This window comes from Lissotriton vulgaris, chromosome 1_1 (genome assembly GCF_964263255.1).
Source record: "Lissotriton vulgaris chromosome 1_1, aLisVul1.2, whole genome shotgun sequence".
Classification (NCBI taxonomy): domain Eukaryota; kingdom Metazoa; phylum Chordata; class Amphibia; order Caudata; family Salamandridae; genus Lissotriton; species Lissotriton vulgaris.
Window position 1 is genome coordinate 1,815,996,618 of NC_141685.1, and position 14,226 is coordinate 1,816,010,843.

Here is a 14,226-nt window from a genome sequence, read left to right on the forward strand (position 1 = left end):
ACATTACCACCCTATGGGACAAACTAACCACATGGAAAGACAAGGGGATTCTGGAATGGGAGGAGTTCTGTTATCTCAAGAATGACCGTCCCAAATTGCCAGTACTTTACCTACTGCCCATGATACACAAGGACCCTGTCAGACCTCCCGGTCATCCCATTGTATCTTCCAGAGGAAGTGTAGCGGAACACATATCCCAGTATGTCGACCACTCTCTCAGGGACTTTGTTACCAAACTCCCGAGGTATATCAGGGATACCAAAGATTTCCTAGGCAGAATAGAGAACACCAAATGGGAGAGTGATTTTCTTCTGATCACACTTGATGTATACTCTCTCTACACTATCTTTGACCACCAACAAAGCTTAAAAACATGTTTACATTTCCTTAAGAAAAGGCATGTCAAATACAGGGAACATAGTTGCATGATCCTAGAAATGAGAGAGCATTGTCTCATCAACAACATATTTCTGTTTGACGGTGCCCTCTACAGACAAACCACCGGGACGGCCATGGGATCTTGCTTTGCTCCCAGTTTTGCTAATTTGTTTATGGGCCTCTGGGAGAAGCAGATCTTTGCAAGTTCAGGGCTTACACCAGACCTGGGCAGGGTTGAGTTGTGGCTCAGGTACATCGATGACTTGTTCATCATCTGGAGGGTCTCTGAGCTGGATGCAACAAGTTTATAGAGAAACTCAACAATAATGACCATAACATTCCACTTACTGGCAGTATCAGTAATACCACTATGAATATCTTGATGTGCGCTTGGAGATCAAGGAGAATAAAATCCACACTGCTTTGTTCTGCAAGAGTACTGCAGGCAACAGTATTCTTCATGCCCTCAGCAACCACCCAGAATCACTGAAGCGGAGTATTCGCTTTGGTAAACTGCTGAGGGCTAAAAGAAACTGCAGTAGTGATGAATCATATAGACTTGAGAGCAGTAGCAAGATTAAGAGATTCAAGGCTAGGGAGTATCCGAATTGGGTACACAAAGAAACCATTGATAGAGCAGAGGGGGTTAGCAGAGTTCAGACACTTTCTGAAAGGGAGAATACTGGTGGTGAGTCCAGCAACAACAGCACCAGAGTCATTTTGACATACAATTCAGACTCCGACAGGATCAGTTATATCCTAGCTAGAAATTGGAATATCCTCAAGTGTGACAACATCATAGGTGACACCATCTTAGACAAACCCAACATCACATACAGGCAAGGCAGGAACATAAGAGATATGCTGGTACACAGCGACATCAGTATACAGCCTGACATGGGTGAACACAGCCTCATGGGGTTCTTTACCTGTGGACATTGCAAGGCCCGCAAAACCAGCAGGTTTCGTAAGGAGTTCACTTTTAGACATCACCCTTTGGGAAACATTGCACCTGATTGAGACTCTATATGAGGCAGAGAAAGGGGATAACATTTTTCTCCAGCTGCGGTCTGTTTCTTTTAGGCCATTTAGCATTCACCTTAATCACCTATGCAGTCATACATGGTTCAGGCTACGAAAGGATAGACTGCATGAGTCTATTACCTTCAGGCCTCTGCCTACCAGTAAGCATGTTTAACCTGTCAAATCCGTTTACTTGAGCACTATGTAAATACTTGCCACCTAGCACTATGCAAATACTTGCCATCCAGAACTTTCAGGGAATATGACATTGACATGTCCCCTGGTCTTGTTGACCAGACCACTGGCACTGATAATTTACTCCAGAGGTGCAGGCTACAACCCGCACACACACATGTTTTCAGAAGTATGCTGATAGTTTCCGCACTTGTGGACATTCCTGACCGAGTAACTGACTGGGAGGCAATCATTTACTTTGTAGCCTACAGGCTCAGGACGATCCCAATTAGACAGTTTGCATAGTGAGCGCTGTATTACTACTACCATTTTGGTTCACACAGATACAGGTTGACTGCAGTGATTTTGTTGTAATAGGACATTGGGCCCTGCATATATATTTTGTGTTACATACGTTTATTTTTACTTGCACTGTGAGCAGTATGTCAGGTAATTTACATTTTCATTATTTGAAGCAAGGTTTATTCTGCTGATCACTGTGCTTACTTGCATTTCCTGATTTAACAGCATGTTTGTATGTAGTTTTGGATCGTATTTATCCAATCTAATATGGCCGCCATTGCAGGCTGTCACTTTTGTCCTTTTTCTGTTTCGAACATTTTCAATTGGACTGTATAGACACTTATTAGTTGTGCACTTTTTACACATGAGCAAGGCTGCGGATGCAGTCGAAATGCGTAGTGGATTAAACTTTTTTGCATCTCAAAAAAAAAAGGTGGATTAAGCTTTTTTGCATCTCAGCATTTGGTTGTGTGTCTGTTATCTTGTTATATATATATAACCTGTTATATATATATATATATATATATATATATATATATATATATATATATATTCACTGAAAAAAACACAGGTTTCAGGCACAGGTTTCAGGCACGTTATAGTTAGAAATTAGCATTTAAAAAACCTTTGAAATTCACTGAAAAAACCATAGGTTTCAGTGACATTATAGTTTGTTGGACATTTCACTCGTACAAAACATCCCTGGGCCTAACTATAACGTCCCTGTAACCTTTGTTTTTTCAGTGAATTTTGAATTTTTCTATTCCATTTCTTAACTATAACGTCCCAGTAACCTTTGTATTTTTCTCTGTATACATATCTATGTATGCACACACACACATATATATATATCAATCAATCAATCATATCATTTGTAAAGCGCACTACTCACCCGTGAGGGTCTCAAGGCGCTGGGGTGGGAAATGCTGCTACTGCTCAAAAAAGCCAGGTCTTGAGGAGTTTTCTGAAGGTCAGCAAGTCTTGGGTCTGCCGTAGGTTGATGGGGAGGGTGTTCCAGGTCTTTGCGGCGAAGTGGGAGAACGATCTGCCGCCTGAGGTCGCTCTTCGGAAGTGGGAAACTGTAGCGAGGGCGAGGTCGGCGGAGCGGAGCTGGCGGGTGTGGGTGTAGAAGCTGAGTCGTCTGTTGAGGTATGTTGGTCCGGTGTTGTGGAGTGCCTTGTGCGAGGGTGAGGAGCTTGAAGATTATCCTCTTGTTGACCGGGAGCCAGTGCAGGTCTCTCAAGTGGGGTGTGATGTGGCTGTGGCGAGGGATGTCGAGGATCAGGCGTGCAGATGCGTTCTGGATGCGTTGGAGCCGTCTCATGAGTTTGGCTGAGGCTCCTGCATAGAGGGCGTTTCCATAGTCCAACCTACTGCTGACAAGGGCCTGGGTGACTGTTCTTCTCGTTTCAGTGAGGATCCACTTGTAGAGCCTACGGAGCATGCGGAGGGTGTTGAAGCAGGAGGAGGAGACGGCGTTGACCTGTTTAGTCATGGAGAGGGTGAAGTCGAGGATGACCCCTAGGTTGCGTGCATGGTCGGTGGTTGTTGGAGCAGTTCCCAATGCGGTTGGCCACCAGGAGTCATCCTAGGCCGAAGGGTTGGATCTGAGGATGAGGACCTCCGTCTTGTCCGAGTTCAGCTTCAGTCGGCTGTTCCTCATTCATTCAGCAACGGCCTTCATTCCTTCGTGAAGGTTGGTTTTGGCGGTGTGGGGGTGCTTGGTGAGGGAGAGTATCAGCTGGCGTAGGAGAGGATGTTGAGGTCATGCTGATGGGCGACGTGGGCGAGCGGTGCCATGTAGATGTTAAACAGAGTTGGGCTGAGGGATGAGCCCTGGGGTACACCGCAGATGATATATATATATATATATATATATATATATATATATATATATATATATGTGAAAGTAATGCGCCAAGCGCTTCGAGAGGGCTCACCATGAAACATCGACCATCCAGCCTTCATTTGCCCCAATCGATCTCACAGCCTCCCTCCACCTATACCTTTACTCTCATATGTTTGCTGTCAATATTTCTTGGTAAAAAAATTTTTGCACAAGATATAGGACTCTATATTCTGTTTTATCACAGCCAAACAGATAACTTCCCCTCCCAAAAGCAACATATGCATAGATCCAAGAAAATTATAACAGTAAGGTACGTGCTTCCAATCCCCACACTTGCATAATATAAGAAACTCGATGAAGGAAAAGAACACCAGCAACACACACCTCAAAAGAAAACAACGAATTTGAGCAGAAATAACTCCTGTTTTGAAAATACGACAAACTGTATAAGAAAAATAGTAAATCGTGTCGTCCTCACATGAAAATATTAAACAGCAACAGATTTAAAGCTGGCTGCACTGTACCGACTTGTTTAATACACAACATCTCGGCACAGGAGCACCTGAGGCAATGCTGCACCTGCTGTGACCTCACCAGCAGGCCGCACCCTTTGTAAGATGATCAGCAGCAGCAGCCTGACTATGGGGCAGGAGCGAGACCGTGCTGTCGGACAGCTTTTGATGGGTTTATCCACACCCAACATGGCGGTGTTAAGCAGGCACACCACGCCTGAGGCCCCGCCCACGGGAGGGATTGATATGCTCCACCCTCTCTGCTATCCTTTACAAGCATATATCCCTTGAGCTTGCATTCGGCTCCGCCCAGCGAGGTATTGACAAGTTCCTCCTCTAAGTCAATGGCGGCAGCACCGCCCCCTGGCTAATTTGGTGTGTGCGCTGTCTGTGGTGCTCAGAGTGGCCGCTGTCACAGCCACTGCTGCTAGCTGGGCTCCTGCTGCCTTCTTTGCGCACCCACAGGCTGTTTGTTACTGCTCCATTGAGAGGTTGCAATCGTCCCTATTCCCCGGCATGTCTCTCTCCGCTCCCGTGCTGCTGGCACGCCGAGCGGGAGCTCTTGGCTCCGGGCTGCTGGCAAGGGCAGCCCACGCTGGTTCCTCTAACTCTTGCCCCTTCGGCTGCCCTCCTCCTCTGCGTGTGGAGGACAAGGCTCCCTACTGCACTTCTGGCCAGCAGGACACGAAGAACTACATGTGGGCACACTACAAAGAGGCCAAGAAAGTGACTGATGGTGAGTGTGGACGGGGCAGAGAAGGATGGCGACTGTGCGAATATGAATGGAATGGAGGCGACTGGCGACATCACAGGTGGCAGATACCCTGCCAGGGGGTGGGGAGTTGTGCGGCAGCCTGCGTGCCCCAGTTGAGCTCCTGCATGGGCTGGCTGAGTCGTGTTGTGGAATTGCCTGCCTTCTACTAGTGTCGTCATTGTCATGGTCGAACTGGACCTGGAAACTCCTTAAATGATACAGTAGCTCCTAGTTTATAGTGTTAGTAATGAACTGTATCCTGCAATCTTCAGGTTCAAAAACCTGAACCTCATATGTGACCTACTGCTATTGTGTGACATCAGGTTGTTTGCTTTTTATTCTCTGGATCCACGAACGTTAAACTGTACCTAAAGAGGAAGCAAAGGCTAGACCTGCGTTAGCTATGAGGGAAAATGTTAAATAATAAATGAGTGGTGGCTTCAGCAGCATTAAAAGGCGTGCCAGGCAAGGGCTGTAAACAAAAATACTGATGTCAGTTGGATTATTTACGCTTTCTTTATTTAATTTTGCAGTTTTATATATCTGTAACTTTGAGCGTTTTATTTTAGCATCCTTAAATTACACACGCTCAGATTCGTTTTTTGGGCACGGGGAGATTAAGCGATTAGCCCAGAGTCACTGGATGTTAAGTGGGCGCCGGTGATTCGGAACGGGTTCCCCAGTTCTAAAGTCTACAGTTCTGGCCATAACGCGATAACCTGGTTAAAGTAGTTCTATATTGCAACTGCTTTTAGGGTGTGTCACAAAAGTTAAAGAGTGTTTTCTGGGTCGGACTGGTGCAGAAAATAGTTCTGGGCAGCAAAATAAGTGTACCTTATTCGTGAATTAGCTAAAAAAGAAGCAGATTTTTTGCAAATTGGTGTAGTTTTGAACATGTAAATAAGACATGCTGTATTAGTCTTTTGCAAAATGGAAGACTGCATGGATTTGAGCTTGCTGCAGGCAAGGTTGTTTTAATATCAGGAAAATTGATAGCTAAAAACCGCCAAGCAGACCAAAAAGCGGATCACACACTGACCTGTCAACCAGCCGTGCCTGATTGCCTTGTAGGCCAGTCCACCCTGTGTGTTTTATTGTAAGTTAAAGGGTGTGTTATCGTATGCAAATGATGGAAAGCTGTTTCACTGCCTTGTCATCTCAGAAGATAGACTGACATGGCTAAAATATGTGGTGAGCTCCATGTATCCTTGAATACAGGGAGCACATTTTTGACGAATTTTCAAAAGCTAAAAAAATTGTCTAGTGGGTGGTATTTGCACCCGGATGGCACAGTCAAGGCTGATTTGTGCCCAGGTGACAGTCAGGGATTCTCGTTTTTTGCTGTGGTTTACTGTGGCATGCTCAAATGCTTTGGGGCACACAGTGTGAGTAATGGACTGGTTTATGATATAAACTACAAGGGATGCTAGGATAACTGCATTAGACAGTTCTTGATGGGCAGAGATGGCATGGGCTGCAGCTGGAGTGTCAGAGAAAGGCCTTGGCTTCAGGGTTTGATGCCCGAAAGCTGAAGGAGATGTTACTGTGAGTGATTTGATTGAGAGAGCAGGTGTTTAGGTTTCTACATAGTAATGCTACATAGTAATGTTGGTGTGGATCATTTAGACTTTTACCAACAAAATTGTTGGGGCCCTCATTGTCAGGCTCAGTGCTATATTAAGGACACTGCAGGCAGCTGTATTATGGCGCCTCATAAACTGGGTGCCAGATTGCAGCAAATGGCTGTATTAATTAGTATCTCCTCAACAGTGTTAGCAGAGTTCTTTTAGGCAGCTTCCAATGCTTTCCTCAAAGAAGAGACCGAATTGAATAGAGCACTCCAACAGTAATGGGAACGTGTGCTGTGCTTGATGGACCCAGTGGAACTAGGTTTCTATTATTGTTACTCACATAGTGATATTCCTTCTCTCCAGTTTTTAAAGACCACCCATATTTATTTGCAATTTTTATATGGTACTGACATGTAATGTTTAGGCTGCCTTGGAGTGCATTGAAACACTGTAATTATGCCTTTACACAAAACAGTTTTGGAATTAGACCAGACAGTTGAAGTAAATAAAGTCTTGACTGTGCAATAAATGTTTATGCTGAGATGTGAAGTGAGTTATGCATTATGGTTTGCGCATATATACGTTCTATTAACTTTGCTTCATAATAAGTGCCTACGGAAAGGCCATTAGGTGCATTGTATCCCTTTTCCTAACCTAAAGCTGTATGTATCTACACTCTTCAGTCGTACATTTTTAGGTCTGGCTAGAGTAAGCGTTTGCTGTTTTCTGAGTTTAACCTCAACACACTTGAGGGTCTATAGTTATTCTCCACTCAACCACTGCGTGTTGTGTAATTTACAAGTGGACCAGTTCACATACTTCCTTTGTTTTTTTTGTACCTGTCATTCATGACATATGAAGTGTTGCATGTACACTGGCTGTTTCATTGGTATGCCAATAGGTGGCCTATTTTCTGTGTGCTTTGCATCTGGTTTGACAACCTGTCCACAGTTCCCCTGGAAAGATCTTTATTTGAGATCGATATCCATTGTTTGTCTAGCCTAGTAACAAGCGTCTTCTGTTCCATAATTACATTTATTAGCCTCTTCACCATGGCTGTAGATTAAGAGCATTCTCATGTTGCCCAGCAGCAGCATAAGTGGCACTTCCTACACACAGGGCTACATGGCCTGTGCTTTTGAGGTACCGGTTGTGTGGCACTGTGCTTGGAGGTGTGACTTTGAAACATTTGTCATGCTTAATGCCTGTGGCCAAAAGCTGGAGAAGTCCGTTTCAGATGTCACTGACTCTTAGTTGACCCTGGAGCTCGGCTTCTAATGAGAGGGGAGCCACACTCAAGGTTCTGGGCACTCTCACTATTTCGGAGCGCTGCATTCCAGTCATATTTTGGCAAAGTCAGTCCTGCAGTGAGCCATCATGGACTGCCTGCTCTCCTGTGGTCGGATCTGTAAGGAGATCCCCTTGCTCACTGCAGGTTGGGGCTGGTGGTGGATCACTTGCATTCTTGCTATTGACTAAGTTCAGGACTGCACTCTGGGAGTTTTTTTAATGACATTTTGCAACCTCTTCTGTGAAAGGCGTCTGCAGCATTCTGGAAATATGCATGCTGGGAGGGGCTGGCAAGTGCAGTAGAAGATTGAGAATGTTGCTGTGTGGAGACAAAGCTATATGCTGCTTGTGGTGACCGTGCAGGCCCAATGCAGTATAGACCGCTTTGGACTGACTGCATTGGGGTGGAGAGATAAGGCAGGGAAGCCGTTAGCTGCCGGCACAAGGAGCAATTGAGTCAGCTCTCTTGTGTTGTCATTCTAGCAGACATGGCGAGTGTGTTCACATAAGACTTATTACTGTCTTGTAAAGTATGTAGCTTTATGGTGAACTTTCAAACGGCTTAAAGGTGTGTTTTTTGTGACTTGGTATCTTCTAGTTATGCTGTGACAATTTGTATGTATGTCCAGGACATGATGCACTTAACAGTACAGTTGTCGTTAGACGGTGCCATGTGAATATTTTTCCATTCATTCATTCTGTATGTAATCCTGTCTCTGTGATTACATCATTTGAATAACTGTGCCATCTTTTGCTGAGTCCCATTGAATAACACAGTGGTCCACCACACTGTCTTTGCCCCCCTTCACACTTCCTTTGCCCCCTCAAAGTGGAATTGCCCCTTGCTATGCACTTGTCCCCTCACTGGCCTTGCCTCTAGACACTACTCTTGCCCCTACATCAATCCACAAACTCAGCCATCCGTGCACTCACTCACCCATGCTTCCATGGACTTGCTCCCTCACCTATGCTTCCATGGACTTACTCCCTCACCCTTGCCTTCAGTTACTCACTGACGCATCAATCTAATCAGCCAGGCTGTTGACTCGTTCGACCCCCAAACACACTAATTTTCCACTTGTTGAAGAAGCATTTTCCCATATAAAAAATGATATCTAATGTTTCGTGCATGCTTGATTCTTGGTGTCTCTCAACTCCTGCTGTTCTTTATTAGTCTTTTGGAATTGTGCATTTTGCTCACCACTTTTAATACTTTGTACATTTCCAAACTTAACATTTGGATTTCGCTACCGCTCTTTGTCAAGGGTGGCCCAGTGCCAGAATGCTTGCAATCCTGCCTCTGGTCTCTGTTCCTGCCTCGTGTCCCTGGTGTGCTTTTACTCTGGCAGGAGGATGAACTTACTTATCTAAAATGCTCTAGGGAATTATTGCATCCCTCGAATGACTGGGGTTGCTGTTTGAGAATACCTTTAGAGAACTGAGCAGCTAAAAATGATCTTCGAAGCCAGGGTCTTTATTTAGGAATGATCAAATGCATAGGGAAAGCCTTTATTTCTTCTCCAAAAGATTCTGATAAATAGTGGTAAGAAGACTCACAAGAGTTATGCATAAATAAAGCTGGTGGACTGTTTGGGTGACTTAATGATTTCAGCTCAGGATTTAACTAAATGAACTGGCCAATTCTTTGGCAAAAACTGTATAGTAGCCTTTAGGTTACTCGCTACTTTGTTTGAGTTGCATAGGCCTACATATGGCTAGGTAGAGGAAAAAAACTCTACAAACTTCAAACATAAGGAATGTTCGCAGGCAGATATGTGTTCTTGCACTGCCGATTTCAGTCTTCATTTAGCTGTCCTACCTTCCATATTGCCAGCTCAATGTTTCTTTAGGAATTGCTTCCTAGGTATTCTCCTTCAAACCACGTTAGATCCAGTTCTTTGTTTTTGCTTACTGTTCCATGTTTTTCACGAGTTAGAATCGGGGGCCACGTTTTTTCTTTTGCCTCTCCCTTTCAATTAAATACCTCCCCATTCCATCTCTGTCAGTTAAAGAATCATCTGCAGTTTTGAAAACGCATCTTTTCTGCTGAATCTCCTGTCTTTTTGAGGTTTCCAGAGCCATATGGCCTAGAGCAACCTTTTTGCACTTTTCAAATATATTCATTCGTTCAAAATAGTACACTAATTTAAATCTCAGTTAAGTAAAGCAATCACCCACCTGTGCAGCATGACTTGTGACAGGACGACAATATATAAGTACAGCACAAAGTTCCATTATTCAGTGATTTAGAATAGCTGATTGATATACACCATTTGTTTAAGGAAGTGTTTACAGGAAGAGTTTACGGTAATAAAGCAAGTGGCCCATGCATGGGCTAATTTATATCAGATGGCAGACTTTTAAATAATTGCTGGAATTATAGCAGCTGAAGTATGCACTCACAATGCTTCTTAGTAGTTGTGTGTGACGGAGGTGCACACCCTTTGCGGTGAAACCATTCCACCCTCCGTTCAATTTGTTGATTTTTTTTGTCTATTAAAATTTTTTTTTTTATTCTGTGCCTGTAATAATTATTTCGAAAACATTGATCAGTATGTTCAGATTATTTTACTTTCTGTAAATAAAATGATCCTGATCCATGCTTGATATGTCGTTTCTTTTCGTTAAAGTCTGGCTCTGACTAAACACATCCTTAAAATAAAAGCATTTTCTGTTAATCTCCTTTACAGTCCCCATACATTTCGGGGTGCTCAAATTCCCCCTTTCAGGAGCAGGACGATCACAGCTCTGCATTTTGAGTTTATCTGAAAACAAAACAAACCCTGGAAAAACTAATCATTAGGACCCAACGCTAAAGAGAGAGCTGCGTAGATGGCCTTTATTTTGGAGCAAGGAAAGTAGTAATTCAATAAGGTTTTGCATTCAAAACGGGAATTGTTTCTTCACTAAGAAAGTGCCTCACGTCTCGCACGGCATAGTGAGAAGCAATTTAGATTATATGGGCCGGATTGACAACCTGAACACACCAAGTGTTATACGACACGTATTTCGAAGGTATCACTGTGTTACTGTTCATAGCAATATATGATTTCTCACGTACGTGTCTGCCAAACATTATCTTTTAATTAGTTCCCACATCCTTGGGGAGCATTGCTAAATGCACGTCAGTTTAACAGCTGTCTAAATGTGATTTTTAAAGGTGCTGGTGATGTGATCAAGGCTATACTTGGAAGTAGTCACACGGAAGTTATCAAATTAAGGCTAAACCAGTCTATCTTGCATCTTAGGCTGGCATGAAATACATGACAAACCCTTACTAGGATGTTTATTTGTTTGGGTCTTTTATAAGAAAGATATATTTTTTTAAAATAAATTTTGTTCACAGTAGCTTGAGGGACGTTCTTTGCTCAGAAACTGTTTTTTTCACTTGAACAAACTGTCATGGGTTATTTTGCTGATTGATTTGCTTTTCAATCAGCGGTGTAAAGTAGGTATACATACATAAAATAGTTGTTTGTTGTTGTAAGATATTTCACAGTAGTTATGTATTTGTGGTACATTGCAATACATTTTTAGGGTATACTGAATTATAATGTTGCCAGTGTGATTCGGAGGGACGGAGGGGAGACGGGAGAGGGACCCTCATGTTGCTGTTTCATGAAACTTCAAAAAATTCAGTTGCCTCTTTATATGAGAAAAATCTTCTGCAAAAACCTACATTTATGGTTTTTTTCCCCCCACAACACATGTTTTTGCATACCTTTCCTTAAACCTAAAAATACAAATTTGCATATTTCATGACATTTATATGGCCCTTGTTAGAACTTGGGGTCTCTAGTTAGCTGAGGTAGGTACTTTAGTCCAAATAGGGACCTTTGTTTCCAGTAAGGGAAAGGAGGGACACCCTCTTAGATAACCCCTGCTCACCCTCCGGTAGCTTGGCACGAGCAGCCAAGCTTATCTCCAAGGCAATGTGTTAAGTATTTGCAACCACACTCCCATTGAAACAGTGATAACACCACAATGGTTTTTATAAAAATAGCGTTATCTTTATCAAAATGAATACAATGAGACCAAACAATAGAATCCCAACTTATGTGTATTCGTAATATTTCACTTTGCTGGTTATTAGGCCAGCAGTCACCTTTAGGTTCTTGTGGTAATAATGAGCAGTACACAGGGATCTCCTGCAGTCCTAATGCAATGCTATGCCGTTCGTAATGCAGTTCGCAATGTAGTAATAACACAGTCCTTAATGCACGTACTGATGCAGTTCGTAACGCCAGAATAATGCAGGTCGTAATGCAAGAATATTTCGATTCGGAATGCAAGAATAATGCAGTTCGTTATGCAAGAATAAGGCAGTTCGTAATGCAAGAATCAGCAAGTTTGTAATGCAAGATTAATGCGATTCGTAATGCAGGAATCAGGCAGTTTGTAATGCAAGGAATAATGTGATTCGTAATGCAAGAATCAGGCAGTTTCACAGGCAGGTTTTCATACACCAAAGGCGGGTGGCCTAAGGGTGTGCCACTTTCTTACGTATGTGGTCCCTTGTGACATTGTTTTGTGATATGATTTTTTTTTTCACTTTAATTAAAAGTTCTTAATGGACAGCTTCTCAATAACATTCTTTCACAGCTTGCCCAGGGATTAACTGCCTTTATTTTATGATGTAGCATTTGTCTTTATAAACCTAGCCCTGCTCTATGACTGATAATTGTACCACAAATTACCAACCTCAACTCTCTCCTTTCTTTCTTGGAAACATATCCTAAATACGCACATTTTAAAAGGACCAGGGCAATTCTTGAAATCAGTAACCATTAAGAACCTATGTTTTAAATGTTAAACTGAAACCACACTTTGCAGCATTCTTGTTACTCGTAGCTGTAACACTAGGACTTGTGAAATATGTACAGCTGAGGGGCACTCTTCGATGTGTAGGTTTTTGCCTCTCTATGTAAGTTCGGGTGTACATGTTCCAAAATCTGTCTTAAAATCGCCCTTAGGACCTAGGGCTCTTTGGCAACTATGCGTCATGCATCAGATAAACTATAACATAACTGTAACAAACATTTAAAGGAGTGTAATAATTATTTAATGATTATTTAAATAAGCCTATCCTACCGTGCTGTCGATATTGCCTATGTATATGCTTGCATTATGTGTTTTTCTTCCTTTCCTGACCAATTCTAGTAGTTTCACACTGATATGGCTGTGAACACACAATTATGGGGTTCCCTTAAAAGGGAACAGTCCTTAGAAATTCACTTAGCTGAGTGCTTGACACATTTACAAGGACATTGGGCAGTCAAGAGCCCAAGGAGGCGTGGAAATCCCATGAGCCACTGTAGCTGCACAGGCATACCTTGCTCCTGAATTTGACCCAGGTAATAAGGGTATTTCTCAACCTTTCCTGTATTCAAGTATGTACTTTAATTCCCGCCCACTATCCGCCCATATTTGTAATTGGTTTTTGTCATTGTCCTTAGTAAATATTGGCTTCTGATTCGTTAATAGGCTTGTTAGTCCCTCCTTCCCATTAGGACTGGCCTTTTTTTTCTTTTGCTACACAGTGGGTCTTATTAAGTCTGTGAGCACTACTTTCTTTAATTAGTTTCTTCTACTGCAGGCACGACATGCTTTCCTCCAACATTCAGTGTGCCATGTGCGCTTTTACTTTCCAAGCAGCTTCGGCCAATGGCGACCCCTTGTTTGAAATGAAATAGGTCTCGCATTTACAAGAGTTTGAGCTATTGGCATTGTAAATGACAATGCCTTTTATTTATGTATTAATTATCAAAACATATCAATAAAAAGGACTGTCATTTACAATGCCATTAGCTTAAATTCTCGCAAATGCGAGTCCTATTGCATTGCAAATGCTTGTTTATTTTACCACTAGTTTTTTTTTTAGTTCAGTTTTTCTTATGTTGAACACATTAGATCACATGCATCACAGGGTATATATACCCACTTGGGCCTTGTTCAAAACATAATAACAATTATACTTTCACAGAAATTACAAATATTACAGAACAAATATACTTGACATATGAATAGTGTATATTTTTAGCCATTGCCTGGAAACATTGGTTGTTGCCAGACTATTTTGAGTTCCACTCATTCATGAGTCTCGCCTAAATAGTGACATTAAGTACTGATTCATGCTTGTAAAGCTCAATGCTGGTTATCTTTGAATTCCTTTTGAATATGCTCTGTGCGAAACAGAATCGCCTGCAAACAGTGTTTCCAGGCAATGCCTGAAAATATACTTGCTCGCTGTATCACTGGATTCAAGTTAGCTTCGCTGATGAGGGGTGTTACTCCTCGTTGTGGCCCCAGGATGCTTATTTCCAGTCCAGGGAGGACCCAGCTTGATAGTTCCGGCTAGACTGTTCCCATGAG

General features: G+C 42.6%; 1 protein-coding gene across 3 annotated transcripts in view; it reads left to right on the forward strand.

The window, feature by feature from the left end:
• Positions 1–4,546: 4,546 nt before the first annotated feature.
• The window catches only part of NT5DC3 (5'-nucleotidase domain containing 3), a 391,194-nt gene continuing 381,514 nt past the window's right edge, over positions 4,547–14,226 (forward strand). For 2 of the 3 annotated variants that reach the window (XM_086919172.1, XM_086919173.1), the window contains exon 1: positions 4,555–4,975. In XM_086919172.1, coding sequence (XP_086775298.1) covers positions 4,756–4,975 — 220 coding nt within the window. In that variant the 5' untranslated portion in view covers positions 4,555–4,755. Of the gene's footprint in view, positions 4,976–14,226 lie in introns of all 3 variants that reach the window. The other variant, XM_086919171.1, reaches the window with a different exon arrangement.